At 48.1% G+C, this 12672-nt stretch overlaps 2 protein-coding genes across 3 annotated transcripts in view; one reads left to right on the forward strand and one right to left on the reverse strand.

Annotated features, from left to right (window-relative positions):
- Positions 1 to 12200, reverse strand: part of CAMK1 (calcium/calmodulin dependent protein kinase I) — a 44280-nt gene extending 32080 nt beyond the window's left edge. For both annotated transcript variants that reach the window (XM_060239348.1, XM_060239349.1), the window contains exons 1-2: positions 12033 to 12200; positions 602 to 733 (exon numbers count right to left, since the gene is read on the reverse strand). In XM_060239348.1, the coding sequence (XP_060095331.1) occupies positions 602 to 733; positions 12033 to 12118 (218 nt within the window). In that variant the 5' untranslated portion in view covers positions 12119 to 12200. The remainder of the gene's footprint in view (positions 1 to 601; positions 734 to 12032) is intronic.
- The window catches only part of OGG1 (8-oxoguanine DNA glycosylase), a 235649-nt gene that overhangs the window by 49039 nt on the left and 173938 nt on the right, over positions 1 to 12672 (forward strand). The window lies entirely within an intron of this gene.

Consider the following 12672-nt stretch of genomic DNA (forward strand, 5'->3'; position numbering starts at 1 on the left):
AGGAGTGGGGAATCAAACCCCGTTCTCCAGATTAGAGTCTTCCGCTCTTAACCACTACGCCAAGCAAGGATTAATATATGCAAAATATCCCTTGATTCACTTTCCATTTTTTGATTATACACTAAAAAAAACAGTGAATCAGGAAGGTGGGAAGCTCCAATGAGCACATGAAGCTGCCTTAGGATGAATCAGACCACTGGACCATCAGAGTCAGTACTGTCTACTCAAACTGGCTGAGGCTCTGCAAAGTCTCAAGCAGAGGTCTTTCATATCACCTGAACCTCTTTTATCAAACCAGAGATGATGGGGATTAAACCTGAGACCTTCTGCGTGCAAAGCAGGTGTTCAGCCACTGAGCCACAGCTCCTCCTCCTGCAGGTATGCAGATTGAGAGCAGGAACAAGAAAGGACCAGCAGCTAGGGGATGGCTCTGTCCACAAGAATTGGCTTGAGAACGTCTCCCTGGCATCAGGGTGCCCCTGTCCAGCAGGCGGGAGTGCAGGATTTGATGGATGTCAAACTCAGACCCAGCAAACACAGTCTGTATGAGTTGGTATGCGGTGGTGTGACAAGAAGGATATACAGCAGCCGAGCCACCCACTTGTGCAGCACTGCAATCTCGTTCTCGATGCTGGTCTCCTTCCCCTCCAGCACCTTCTTGGCAATGCACTTGATGGCTACCAGCTTCTGGGTGGACTTCTCTTCGGCCAGCACCACTTCGGAGAAGGCGCCGCTGGGGAAAAGACAAGAGACGGAAACAAAAATGATCTCCCCGGTCAGCAGAGAGAAAAGAAGAGTCCTATTCTGCCGCAGAGATGTGTCCAAAGCAGAGGAACTCCTTGGAGCTCCATAGGGCTCAGCTTGGGTGGAGGAGACGAGGCCTGCCCGCCAACCCAGAGGTGCGAGCTCGCCCCCCTTCCACCATCCTCGGCCCTGCCATCCTGCCAGCACCAGCCCCCTCCCCTCCCCATTACACCCAGCTGGATCTCTCACCCAGCCACTGTCACCACAGCAACCTGCAGAATCTCATCTATTTATAGGAGAACATGTGAGAGATGGCACCGGGCAGGCAGGCAGGAGAGTGTGTGCCAGGAGGAAGAGGTTGGGGGTGGGAGGCGGCACTGGGCAAGGCACGGGGAGAGGAGCCAGGTAGGAGGAGCACAGAAGCTGGGCATGTTGCAGTCTGGGAGGGGGCACACAGTGGCTGGGGAGGGGGGGAGAGAAAGAGCTGTGCAGATGGGCTCTGAACGACAGCAAATTTAGCAGAGCTTTCCAGCATCTGCAGAGAGACAGGAAAGGGCAACAAATAATACATAGCAGGGGGAACAGCCACAGATGTCCAACAAGAATTGGGTTGGAAGAGGAGGCAGCCCTTCCTGTCTCAGCATGCTCTGTCCTTCATACACACATTAGGGTTGCCAGGTCCCCCCTGGCTGCCAGTGGTGGATATGGGAGGCAGGATGGCTAGATTCAGATTGGGAAAGTCCTAGAGGTTTGGAGATGGAGGATGAGGAGGACAGGGACCTCAATGCCATAGAATCCACCCTCGAAAACATCCATTTTCTCCCAGGGAACTGAACTCTGTAGTCTGGAAGTGAGCTGTAATTGCAGGGGATCCCCAGGTCTCATCTGGAAGTTGGCAGCCCTAACACACATCCATGCAGTTGTGTGTCCCTGCATGTACAAGTGTGAGGTGTGCCCTTGCATGCACAAGTGTGGCACGCGCACACACATATGGAGTTTGCTCTGCAGGCCTTGAAGTGCCCTCCTTGGTACAAGGATGCAAAGTGACAAAGAAAAGAGGAAGCCACCCACATCTCCTCCTTGCTTATCTCCAGTCTTGCTTATCTCCAGGCTTCAGTTCTGGCAAAGACAGCAATAAAAAGGGGGGGGGGGTTGGGAGTCAGCAGGGCCTAGCCAATTCCGCCCTGGGTGCAGGAAGAAGGGTTTATGAGCTGTGCAGATGCAAGTGCTGAAGTTATGGTGCCGCCACAGAGCACAGCAGAGTGCTGGGAACCAGCTGTTCCAAGGGCACTGGAGCAGACTGTTACTCTGAAGAGTTTCAGCTATATTCTGCCACCGGAAAGATATCAGGCCCTTTATCAGAAAACTTCCTGCTTGCCAGCAGGATCCTTATGGTGGGGGAAGAGATGCACAAGGGAACATGAAACTACTGTCTGGCTTAGCCTGCTTCACCCTATCTGCTCTACACCAGCAACTCAAACCAGATGTGCAGCATGATATGTCAGAGAGGATACACTGTATGGAGACACAAATCTTCCTCAGAATCAGACCACGGGTCCACTGAGATCAGTATTGTCTACTCAGACTGACAGCAGGTCTCAGGTCAAGGTGTTTTGCATTACCTCCTATCTAGTCCTTTTAACTGGAGATGCTGGGGATTGAACCTCAGAATTTCTGCATGCAAAGCAGGAGCTCTACCAATGAGCCACTGCCCATAAGGGGGCAATGATGTACCTGTTCACTCAAGACAAAGTCACCTGTTCTGGAATAGGATTACCAAATTGGAGATCTGGAAGCAGTACCTGAGGAAAGGCAGAGTTTGTGGAGGCAAGAAAGCTCAGCAAGGATGTGATGCATAAGAACATCTGAAGAACCCTGCTGGATCAGACCAGTGGTCCATCTAGTCCAGAATCCTGTCTCACACAGCGGCCAACCAGGTCCTCTGGTGGACCAGCAACAGGGCACAGAGGTTAAGGCCTTCCCCTGCTGTTGCCTCCTGGCTCTGGGATTCAGAGACTTAGTGCCTCTGAATGTGGAGGTTCCCCATAGTTACCATGGCTGGTAGACACTGATAGACTTGTTCTCCACAGAGTCCACCCTCCAAAGCTGCCATTCCTCCATAAAAACTGCTGCCGATCAGCTATAATTCTGGCAGAACTTTAGCCCCAACCTCGAGGTCAGCGTGTTGAAATGCAAAGTGCTGTCAAGCTGCAGACAATTTATGGTGACCATCCCCCTAGGATTTTCAAGGCCACAGAGGTGATTGGTCATTGCATGCCTCTGCATAGCAAGCAACCCCAGAATTCCTTAGTAGTCTCCCGTCCAAGTACTAGCCAGGGCTGATCCTGCTCAGTTTCAGTGAACTGACAAGATCAGGCTAGCCTGGGCCATCCAAGTCAGGATTTAATGTAAGTTAGAAGCAAGCAATTAAACAAAAAAAATTTGCATTGATAATGAAAGGAGTGGCTATTTTTTCTACTGATATGTCCCCCCCCCCCAAAAAAAACCCCAGAATCAAAGTCTTTGTGCATTCCTGGTACTGAGACCAGTAACCCTATTCTAAAATGGACAATCCAAAGGAGCTGCCCTAGTCTCTTTTTGTACTCTCAGTCACTGTTTAGAATAGTCATTACTCCATAGCATTACTCCATTAATGTCTCTGATCAAATGCTAAAAAATGTAACCTGCTTTAAGTGATACTGAAATCCACATTGGGCTTATGTTGCATAGCTTTTTTCCTATTTTTCTGAACTACAATTTTTTTGGTAAGCCACTTTGGGTTCCCAGTATGGAGAAAAGCAGGCTAGCACTCATAAATAAATAAAGAGGCAAACGGCTGTGATCCTGCAGCCAAACCTCACAACTGTTCCAAGTTAACAGATCTGTTAAGCCAATTGCCCTAAAAATAGGGTTTGGGGGAATTTAGAGTGAAGGGCAATCAGCCTTTCAGCGAGATCTAAAACCTATTTATACAGAAGGTGTCTGCTTTGGAAGTTACCCAATAACGAAGCAATATAATATAATAATCAAGGGGTTTTATTATAGAATAAAGGCAAACATTCAAAGGTATAAAGTCACACAACACACATACAGTCCTAATAAAGATAGGGTTGAAATAGACAGGGGTAAACAGGGTAATAATTACCTATCGTAGTCTTCGAGGAATGCTCCAATGGCGACGAAAAAGGATATGGGGGACGGACCCTCAACTGATCAGGTATCGGGGGCATATCTAACAGTGGGGTATGTGGTACTGTCAGATACACATGTGTGGGATGTAGGGTCAGAGCTTATAAGGTCTTCCTTAAGCCCTTAGGGGGTAGGAGGGCAAAAAGATTATGACGCTGGGTCAGATGGGGCATGATGTGGTGTCACATGGTGATTTACCTCAGGAAAAAGGGAGGCTCCAGAAGGACAGTTAGAGCATGGCATGGGTGGAGGTGATTAAACAAGCTATTCAAACTTATCTAAAGGTGACAATAGAGGGCCAAATTGGTACCTAAGGTGACACCCGATCTATACAAAGAACTTCTGGCTCTGGGGGAGACTGGTCTTCCTCTTCTTGCTCTTCTGGCTAGCATAGTCCTTTGTCTGAAGTTCTATTTGACAAAGACTTGGGCGGCCTGGCAGGATCCACACCTAAGCTAAGCTTGATTGCCTTATGTAGATATAACAGCTGTTGAGTACGTGAGCCTCTCGCTTCTCTGTCATGAAGTACGGCACTGCAGGAAGATGGTCGCTGATGATGTTAGCCTACCAACATGGCTTTCATGGTCAAGGCTGGAAACCGCTTGCCCGGACAGTTCCTGGCGACGCGACTTCTTCCACTGCAATGGCCGAGATGGTGCACGCAAGGAGCGGCTGGAAACCCATCTGTACTTCTGGCTAGCACTCTTCCAGAGATATAGAGGGGTGTTGTAACTCTGAGGCTGTTAGTATTCACATAAGTCTCTTATAAAATGGTAGATAAAACCCACGTTTCACAGCAGATGTGTGTGAGTTGTATCTCCAGGCACTGTGGCAACCAAACGGGTAATTACAATGTCCGTATATAACTGAAATTAGGGGTCTCTTGCTCACAGATCCCACAGGCAGGAGAGAGGTGGAAATGCCTCACCCTCAATGAGTCTAGCGCACTCAAGCAGTTCCTGATAGCGGGCAATGGCCCTCCAGGGGTCTTCTCTTCAAAACTGGATGCCTGCAACCTCCATGTGTTCTCACAGTTGCATCCTACCTGTAACTCACCTAAGTGCCTTAACTGCCCTCTGGCCACAAAGTTTTGAGCCCACTGACACCTTGAAGATCAACAGTTTTATTCAAGGTATGAGCTTTTGGGTGCATGCACATTTCCTCAGATATGTTTTTCTCAGGTACCTGAAGAAGTGTGTGCACACGAAAATAAAACTTTGTTGTGGTCTTAAGGTGCCACGGGACTCTTAACTCTGATCTGCTGCTTCAGACCAACATGGCGTCAGCTACCCACCTGAATCTATGTCTTGCTGTGCTGGCACTTCAGCTCCACACAAGCTGATCTGAGCTACCAGCCAGTCCCACCCTGGGTGTCAAATGGCCTTTGACCTCTGAGCTGAAAGACAGAGCACTGACTCCTATGTCACAAGCAATCTGGAAGAAAGATGGAGCATATAAAAGGGAAAAGGAAGAGGAAAAAGGAGCCCATTTTTGCTCCTTCCCCTGACGCTGCTTTCCTGTGGCATTCAACCTAGACTCCTCAGACTAGCTTCCTTTGATTCAACTGGACCAGAGAAAGAAGAGGCTAAACTGGCTACTTAGTCAAGAGACAACCACCTTCAGTCTTAGAGTGCTCTGGGTTATAAAGCGACCTGGAATAAGTCCCCTCCTCACGCTGCAGGAAGATTGGCCACAAGCTTCAACAAGCAGCCTGATCTCTTGTCAATATTGACCCAGCCTTGTGTTAATATTTGTGGCCACATGCTCATGGCCTGCAAACCCAGCCCTGTTATAAGTTTAAGGCGGAGCATGCCTAGCGATGGAAGGGGAAGGGGTAATCAAAGGAGACTGGCAATGGGTTATATGGAACCCTTATTCTATACAGCCTCTTACTGGTCCTGTGGGACATTAAAACTTCCCACTGCCATCCACTGGGGTCAGCCTCGCAAGAGAGAGTCCCAGCTTGTCATTTAGGGCTGCACTTTCAAAGGGGTGATGCTTTCATTTTAGTAGCAGATCAAATGCACACACAACCCTTTTCAGTACAACTTTGGTGTACTAGAAGAAGACTGCCAATTTATACCCCACTCTTCTCTCTGAATCAGAGTCTCAGAGCAGCTTACAGTCTCCTTTATCTCCTTCTCCCTCAACAGACACCCTGTGAGATGGGTGGGGCTGAGAGAGCTCTCCCAGAAGCTGCCCTTTCAAGGACAACTCCTCCGAGAGCTATGGCTAACCCAAGGCCATTCCAGCAGCTGCGAGCGGGGAATCAAACCCGGTTTTCCCAGATAAGAGTCCACGCACTTAACCACTACACCAAACTGGCTCTCTACTAGTTGTCTAGGAACAGCAAAAGGATAATGGAAGAGTTCCACAGACATCAAATTCTGAGCCATGAGCTAGAAATTTGAGATGAAGGAAGAAAACCCTTAAGACTGCATCCTGTACGTTTTCTCTCTTTCATTTTGTACAATTTGTCATACTTTCAAGTTGAAAGTTAAATTTATTTGTTTTGCAAGAACCAGGAGGGAAAAAGAAAAGGAAGGAAGGATGCAGAGCGAGCTGTAAGGTGAGAGGGTTGAGGAAAAGCAACCACCAAAAAGAGACTGAAAAGAGATTTCATGTTTTGTGGGCCCATTCCTTTCTGCTTTAAAGCCTTGGTCTTTCTCACGCCGGATACTGGATTTGAAGTTGCGCAAACCTGAAAATGGAACCTGTGGTGGGGAGTGCTGTCAAGTTGTGGCTGACTTATGGTGACCCTGTGGGATTCCCAAGGCAAGAGACGAACAGAGGTAGCTTGCCATTTCCTGCCTCTGTGTTGCAACTCTGGATTTCCTTGGTGGTCTCCCATTTAAATACAATCCAGGACTGACCCTGTTTAGCTTCTGAGATCTGATGAGATTAGACAAGCCTGGGTCATCCAGGTCAGTGCAGTGGTGACAGTGGGAAGTGCTGTCCAGTTTCAGCTAGTTTATGGCAATCCTGTAGGGTTTTCAATGCAAGAGATGAACAGAGGTGGTTTTGCCACTGCCTCCTTCTGTGTAGCAACCCTGGACCTCCTTGGTAGTTCCTCATCTATCTACTAATCAGGGCCGACCCTGCTTAGCTTCTAAGGTCTGATGAGACTGGGCTACCCTGGGCCATCCAGGTCGGGGGTAAATATAGGAATACAAAAGAAAGAAAAAGCAAAGGCAAACAGCAGATAACAAGAAGGAAGCAAGAGCAGCAACATCGGCCAATCGTAAAGAGTTTAATGTACCCATCGCTGTTTAACAGAAGGATCATTAAGGCTCTAATAATAAATAATAATAATAATAATAAATTTTATTTGTACCCCGCCCTCCCCTGCTGAAGCAGGCTCAGGGCGGCTAACAATACGGTGACCAATGGTGCACCAACAATAAAACAATTACATTAGAAACATTAAACATTAATTGACCTTAAAAACCTGATTAAAACAATTAACTAAAACATATTATAACGCTATCCTTGACGCTCTTCTAGTTGATGCTGATGGCGGATTTTCTTCGTTATCAGTATAATTCAGTTATTCATAAGCTAATTTAAAAAGGGTGGTCTTGCAGGCCCTGCGGAACTGATCAAGGTTCCGCAGGGCCCGCACCTCCTCTGGAAGTTGGTTCCAGAGATATGGGGCTGCGGCCGAAAAGGCCCGAGAGCGAGTATTCTGTAGTTTGATTTGTCTTGGCCCAGGGGTAGTCAGTCTGTTCTTTCCTACTGACCTCAGTGCTCTCTGGGGTTCATACGGGGTTCTACTACTCAGACAGCCAGATGGAAAAGATGAGTAGTGCCTGTTGTTGTCATGTTCCTCCTTTAAGACTGGGCATGTCTGCTGGGGGAGGGGAGGCGGGCACAAACGGGTGTCTGGCTGTTCCAACCATCTGGGTGGTAAGCTACATCTCTGTGGCCAGAACGGGGTTCAAACCTGTTGTGTATATGAACTAAAGCTGTGCATTAGTAATGGCGTTCCTGCCTGACTCATTGGAGCCTTTAGGACTGAACTTGGGGACTCAGGAACAATGGGCAGTAGGATCCCAATCCCTACTGCCCTGCTCCAATCACGGGTCCCCTGCTGGTTTGAATGATCCAATGGCGTCCTTGCATGGGAACCTTGATGTGTATATAGTTGGCCCCGTTGGCCCAGTTCGGGAGTCGTAGTGTGCAGCCCTTTGCCATGCTGTACCTAAATAAAGAGTTATGATCACTACCACCTCGCTTCTTCCTTGCGTTTAACCCACTATATTATAGAACCCATTTCACCTGGCAAGGATTGCAGTTGGGTTTGGGACTAAGGGGGAGGAGTTACTAGGACGCTACAGTGAACTGAGCACTACCTTTGTGTTTGTTCCTGCATCTGTATCTGGGCAAATTTGGGGGCCAATGTAGGTAGCTGTTGGAGTGTTGGATGAGAACCTGGGAGAGCCTGGTTCGAATCCCTACTCTGCCATGCTACCTGTGTGATATTGGGCCGGTCACTCTCTCTCTCTCTCTCTCTCTCAGCCTACCTTGCAAGCTGGTTGTTGCAAGGACAACATGAAAGAAGAGAGAATGGTGTCAAAAGACACTCTGGGTTCCTACTGGGAAGGAGAATGGGAAATAACTATTTAAACAAAAAATAGATATAAGTCTATAGTTTAAGCAAAAAACTATTAGAAAGACACAATAATCCTCTCATATTTTACTCCTCTAAAAGGATACTTACCCCAGGGTGGATTAAGAGGAAAAGAATGGCTCTGGAAAAATGCCCTGCCCCTTGGACTGCCTGGCCTAGATCCCAAAAGAAGAAGGAAGGGGGAAAGAGCCAGCCTGCCTGCTCACCCATCCCTATCGTTTGCAGGGCTCAGGTGGGTGCCACCTTCTCCATGCCACAAGATGGCTTGGCAGAGTGATGCCCTTTTTGCCACTGGGCAGGCAATGCCCAGGGAGGGAGACCAGCCTGACAGAAGTCCCAGTAGCCATAATGGCCAATCCATGCCTGGCTGCTCCATGCTTCCAGTGGTTCAGGGGGTAACAGGAGAAAAAACCAAGGTGGAAGAGAAGGAATGTTAATATTTTACTTAGGTGCCAAAATGTCTAATGCTGGCTCTACGGCCCACCATTTCTAGATTACTCCCCCAACACACACACACAACTGCACATAGAATAGCAGTGCAGCTCGTTGTATATGATTAGGCTCCCAAAAATAAAGACACAGAACACTCTAGCAGGGTCGCCAGCCTCCAGGTGGGGCCTGGAGCCCTCCCAGACTTACTACTGATCACCAGACTACAGTGATCAGTTCTCCTGGAGAACAAGACAGCTTCAGAGGGTAGGTTCTAGGGCATGACATCTCGGCTGAACTCCCTCCTCTCTCCCAAACCCTGCCCTTCACAGACTCCTGCCACCAAATAGCCAGGAATTTCCGAATCTGGAGTTGGAAACCCTATACTCCAGAACCTAGCAAGGATAGCCCACATCTATTATATCCACAGGTAGAACTGAGCACACGAGGTGGTGCTCCTTGTAGCCCATCAAGCTAGGAAAATATGGAGGCAGTCGAGACTTCCTCTATTGACCAGCTTCAGCATTCTCTCTCATTATCCCTTTGGTAGCCTTCACTCAGTAATCAGACATTCTACTAGGAGTTCTGTGTATGAGCTCCAGCCCCTAGCTGTTCTTCTGCTTTTTTAAAGAAGACACACAAGGCTCAATTTGGATCAAGATCCTGGTGTGGGAAGGAGAGGGATTTAAACCTTCCTTCTTCTTCTTCTACTTTCCCACTCTGAAACAGCCCTGGGGAGTTACAGTTTGGCCCGCTGGGGTAACCGTATGCCACGTTTTACCAGAAGGAAATACTAGGGTTTTCCCCCACATATGCTGTCAAGAAAAAGAGATGGCCTTCTTGAATTCCCATACAAGTTACAGTAATATATAGTAATAAAATGTATGTATTTTTAGGAGAGGGGATCTATCTTACATTCAGGGTGTTCTTTCTTTTGAGTAAATAGGTGACAGTCATCTAGTGGGGCAAACAGAAGCTCTGTAGGGCCATTTCTGGTCAAAAAAAGAGCCTATGAAGGAAAGGCTGAAGCTCCTCCTTCCATGCTGCAGTCCCCATCAGAACCAAGAGTTGCATACCTGCTTTTATTTTTATTTTTTGTATTTTCGCATTTGTGTGTGTGTGTGTGCATGCGTGCCCATGCCTGGAAATCATGTCAACCTCTGACGACTCCTACTGGGGCACGGAGGATATTCAGAGAAATGGCTTGGTTGCCTGTCTCTGCATCCCAGCCCTGGTATTCCTTGGAGGCCTCCCATCCAAGTACTTGCCTGCCCAGTGGCAAAAAGGGCATCACTCTGCCAAGCCATCTTGTGGCATGGAGAAGGTGGCACCCACCTGAGCCCTGCTTAGCTTCCAAGATCTGATGAGATTGGGCTTGCCTGAGCTATCTGGGTCAGAGCCATGTCTGCTTTAAAAGAAAAAAAAAGGAAACCTGTTTGGGAGCTCCTACACAGGAACTCCCAGGGTCAGGGGTGTCTGGTTCTCTAACCAGCTGCTAAAGGAAGACCAGGCCCCTCCACACAGACACCCTGCTCTTCTGAATAAGCCTGGTGACAACATCAATGCTGCAGATGGAGTCGGGGCCCAGCAATTGGGTCAATAGGGTTTCTTTCACCTCTCACTCCAACTTAGGGTTGCCAGGTCCAATTCAGGAAATATTTGGGGACTCTGGGGGTGGAGCTGGGAGACTTTCCCATTCCTTAAAAATAAATAAATAAAAATACAGCACTGCAGTCCCCCTGCATGTCCTACTCCTCTTTTTTGCATTCAAATGGTTCCACAGCAGCTGCACTTCCACTAAAATGAAAGTGAACTCTCTCTCTCTCTCTCTCTCTCACTCACACACACACACACTCACCAGCCAAAACAAACAGTTTGAATGCCCACACTTCTGTGATCTCCTTGGGGCAATGGTATAGATAGCTTTACTCACTAGTAGCGTTCCCTCTAAGCTGAGTTAGCATGAACTGGCTCACGGATTTTGAGCCTCCAGCTCACATGTTTTTGTCTTAGCTCAGGAAGGAATACCCCAGAGCACACTAATTGATGCAGCAGCTCACAGCTTTAATGCCAGTAGCTCACAGCGTAGAATTGTTGCTCACAAGACTCTTGCAGCTTAGAGGGAACATTGCTCACTGGAGGTTCTGGTTAACTCTTTACTATCCCTTTTACTATGCAAACAGCTTCTGAAAGGAATGCAAAAGGAATGGAAGGATTGGGCTCTCTTGCTTTCTCTCTCTCTTTCACACACATACACAGATTTTCCTGCTCCCCCCTTCCACAGTTTAAGTCTTGCTGAGATTTAAAGGCATACACACCCCTTTCAGGCACATTGTGGCTGTTGGGGTGGGGCTTCCCCTGTTGGCCAACTGGTTACGGTGGGGAGGAGCCTGCAAAACCTGAGCACTGGCAAGCCTACTCCAGACGAGGAGGAGGAGGAGATTGGATTTATACCCTGCCCTTCACTTAGAGTCTCACACTCTGTTTTCCCTTCCCCTCCCCATAACAGGCATCCTGTGAGGTAGGTGGAGCTGAGGGAGCTCTGACAGAAACTGCTCTTGAGAGGAACAGCTCTGCAAGAACTTGTGACTGGCTCAAGGTGACATCAACAGGTGCATGTGGAGGAGTGGGGAATCAAACCCAGTTCTCCCAGATAAGAATCTGTGCACTTAACCACAACATCAAACTGGCTTTCAGGATGCTGGCTCTTGCCTCCCTGAGATTCTTTTGACACTCTCCATTATCTTGCCCTCATTTTCTTATCTCCACTAGGCCTGAACTGAATCAACAATGTAACTAGGGACTCCCAACTCACTTTTCAAAAAAGTGATTATTTAAAGAACAGCAAGGTTAAAATCTCTGATGGGTGTAGTGTATCAATGACTCAAGCCAACTCAAGCTGAAATATCTTGGGAATGCTTTCTTCAAACGCAAGGTACCTCAGGTTATTGATCTCTGGATTTAGGCTGTAGAACCAAATCCTTCAAGGACCAGCCTCCTGCCTTCTCCCCTCCCCGCCCCAGTAACTTTATTGACTCACGTTCCTAGCACCTCCCGGAATTCATAGATCTCCCGGATATCTTCAGCTCGTTTCTTCCAACTGGGCCCTTCTTCTTCCAAAGGCATGGTTCTTCCAAGGCTGAATTGGGTGGCCCAATCTCCAGCTGTCCAGGAGCAGAGGGACAGGAAGATGAAGCAAACTCAGGGCCTAAGAAGGCAAGGACAGAAGTGGTATTAGAATATTGGAAGCTGAAGACCGAGGCCCAGACTGCACCCCCTGATCTCCACAACACTTATGAGAAGGCGAAGGGAATGGCACCATGGGGGCAGAGGGTGCCTCAGACATTCAATTCTGTCTTACTGTGGGCTTAATTCTACACTGTGCTTTTAGCCAATAGTCTCAGGGCTGGGCTGACAGAAGTGGTCTGTGAGTTCTATGTTTCTTGGTGCATGCAGGTCCAATTCAGAATAAGACCACATGGAGTGAGGGGATATAAGCTTTCCCCTGCACTATTTCCCTCCAGGGAACTGAAAAGACACCAGGGTTCTTCTACTTGTCCCACTGGGGAAAGTTCCACAAATCCCATCACTACCTGTTAAGTTTCTTCAGCGGGGCAAAAAAAAAGTTTTCCAGGACTATTTGGGGTCAGACTTATGTCCCCTCTGTCCACAAGTTATGG

The sequence above is a fragment of the Heteronotia binoei genome, chromosome 5 (genome assembly GCF_032191835.1).
Source record: "Heteronotia binoei isolate CCM8104 ecotype False Entrance Well chromosome 5, APGP_CSIRO_Hbin_v1, whole genome shotgun sequence".
NCBI classification, from domain to species: domain Eukaryota; kingdom Metazoa; phylum Chordata; class Lepidosauria; order Squamata; family Gekkonidae; genus Heteronotia; species Heteronotia binoei.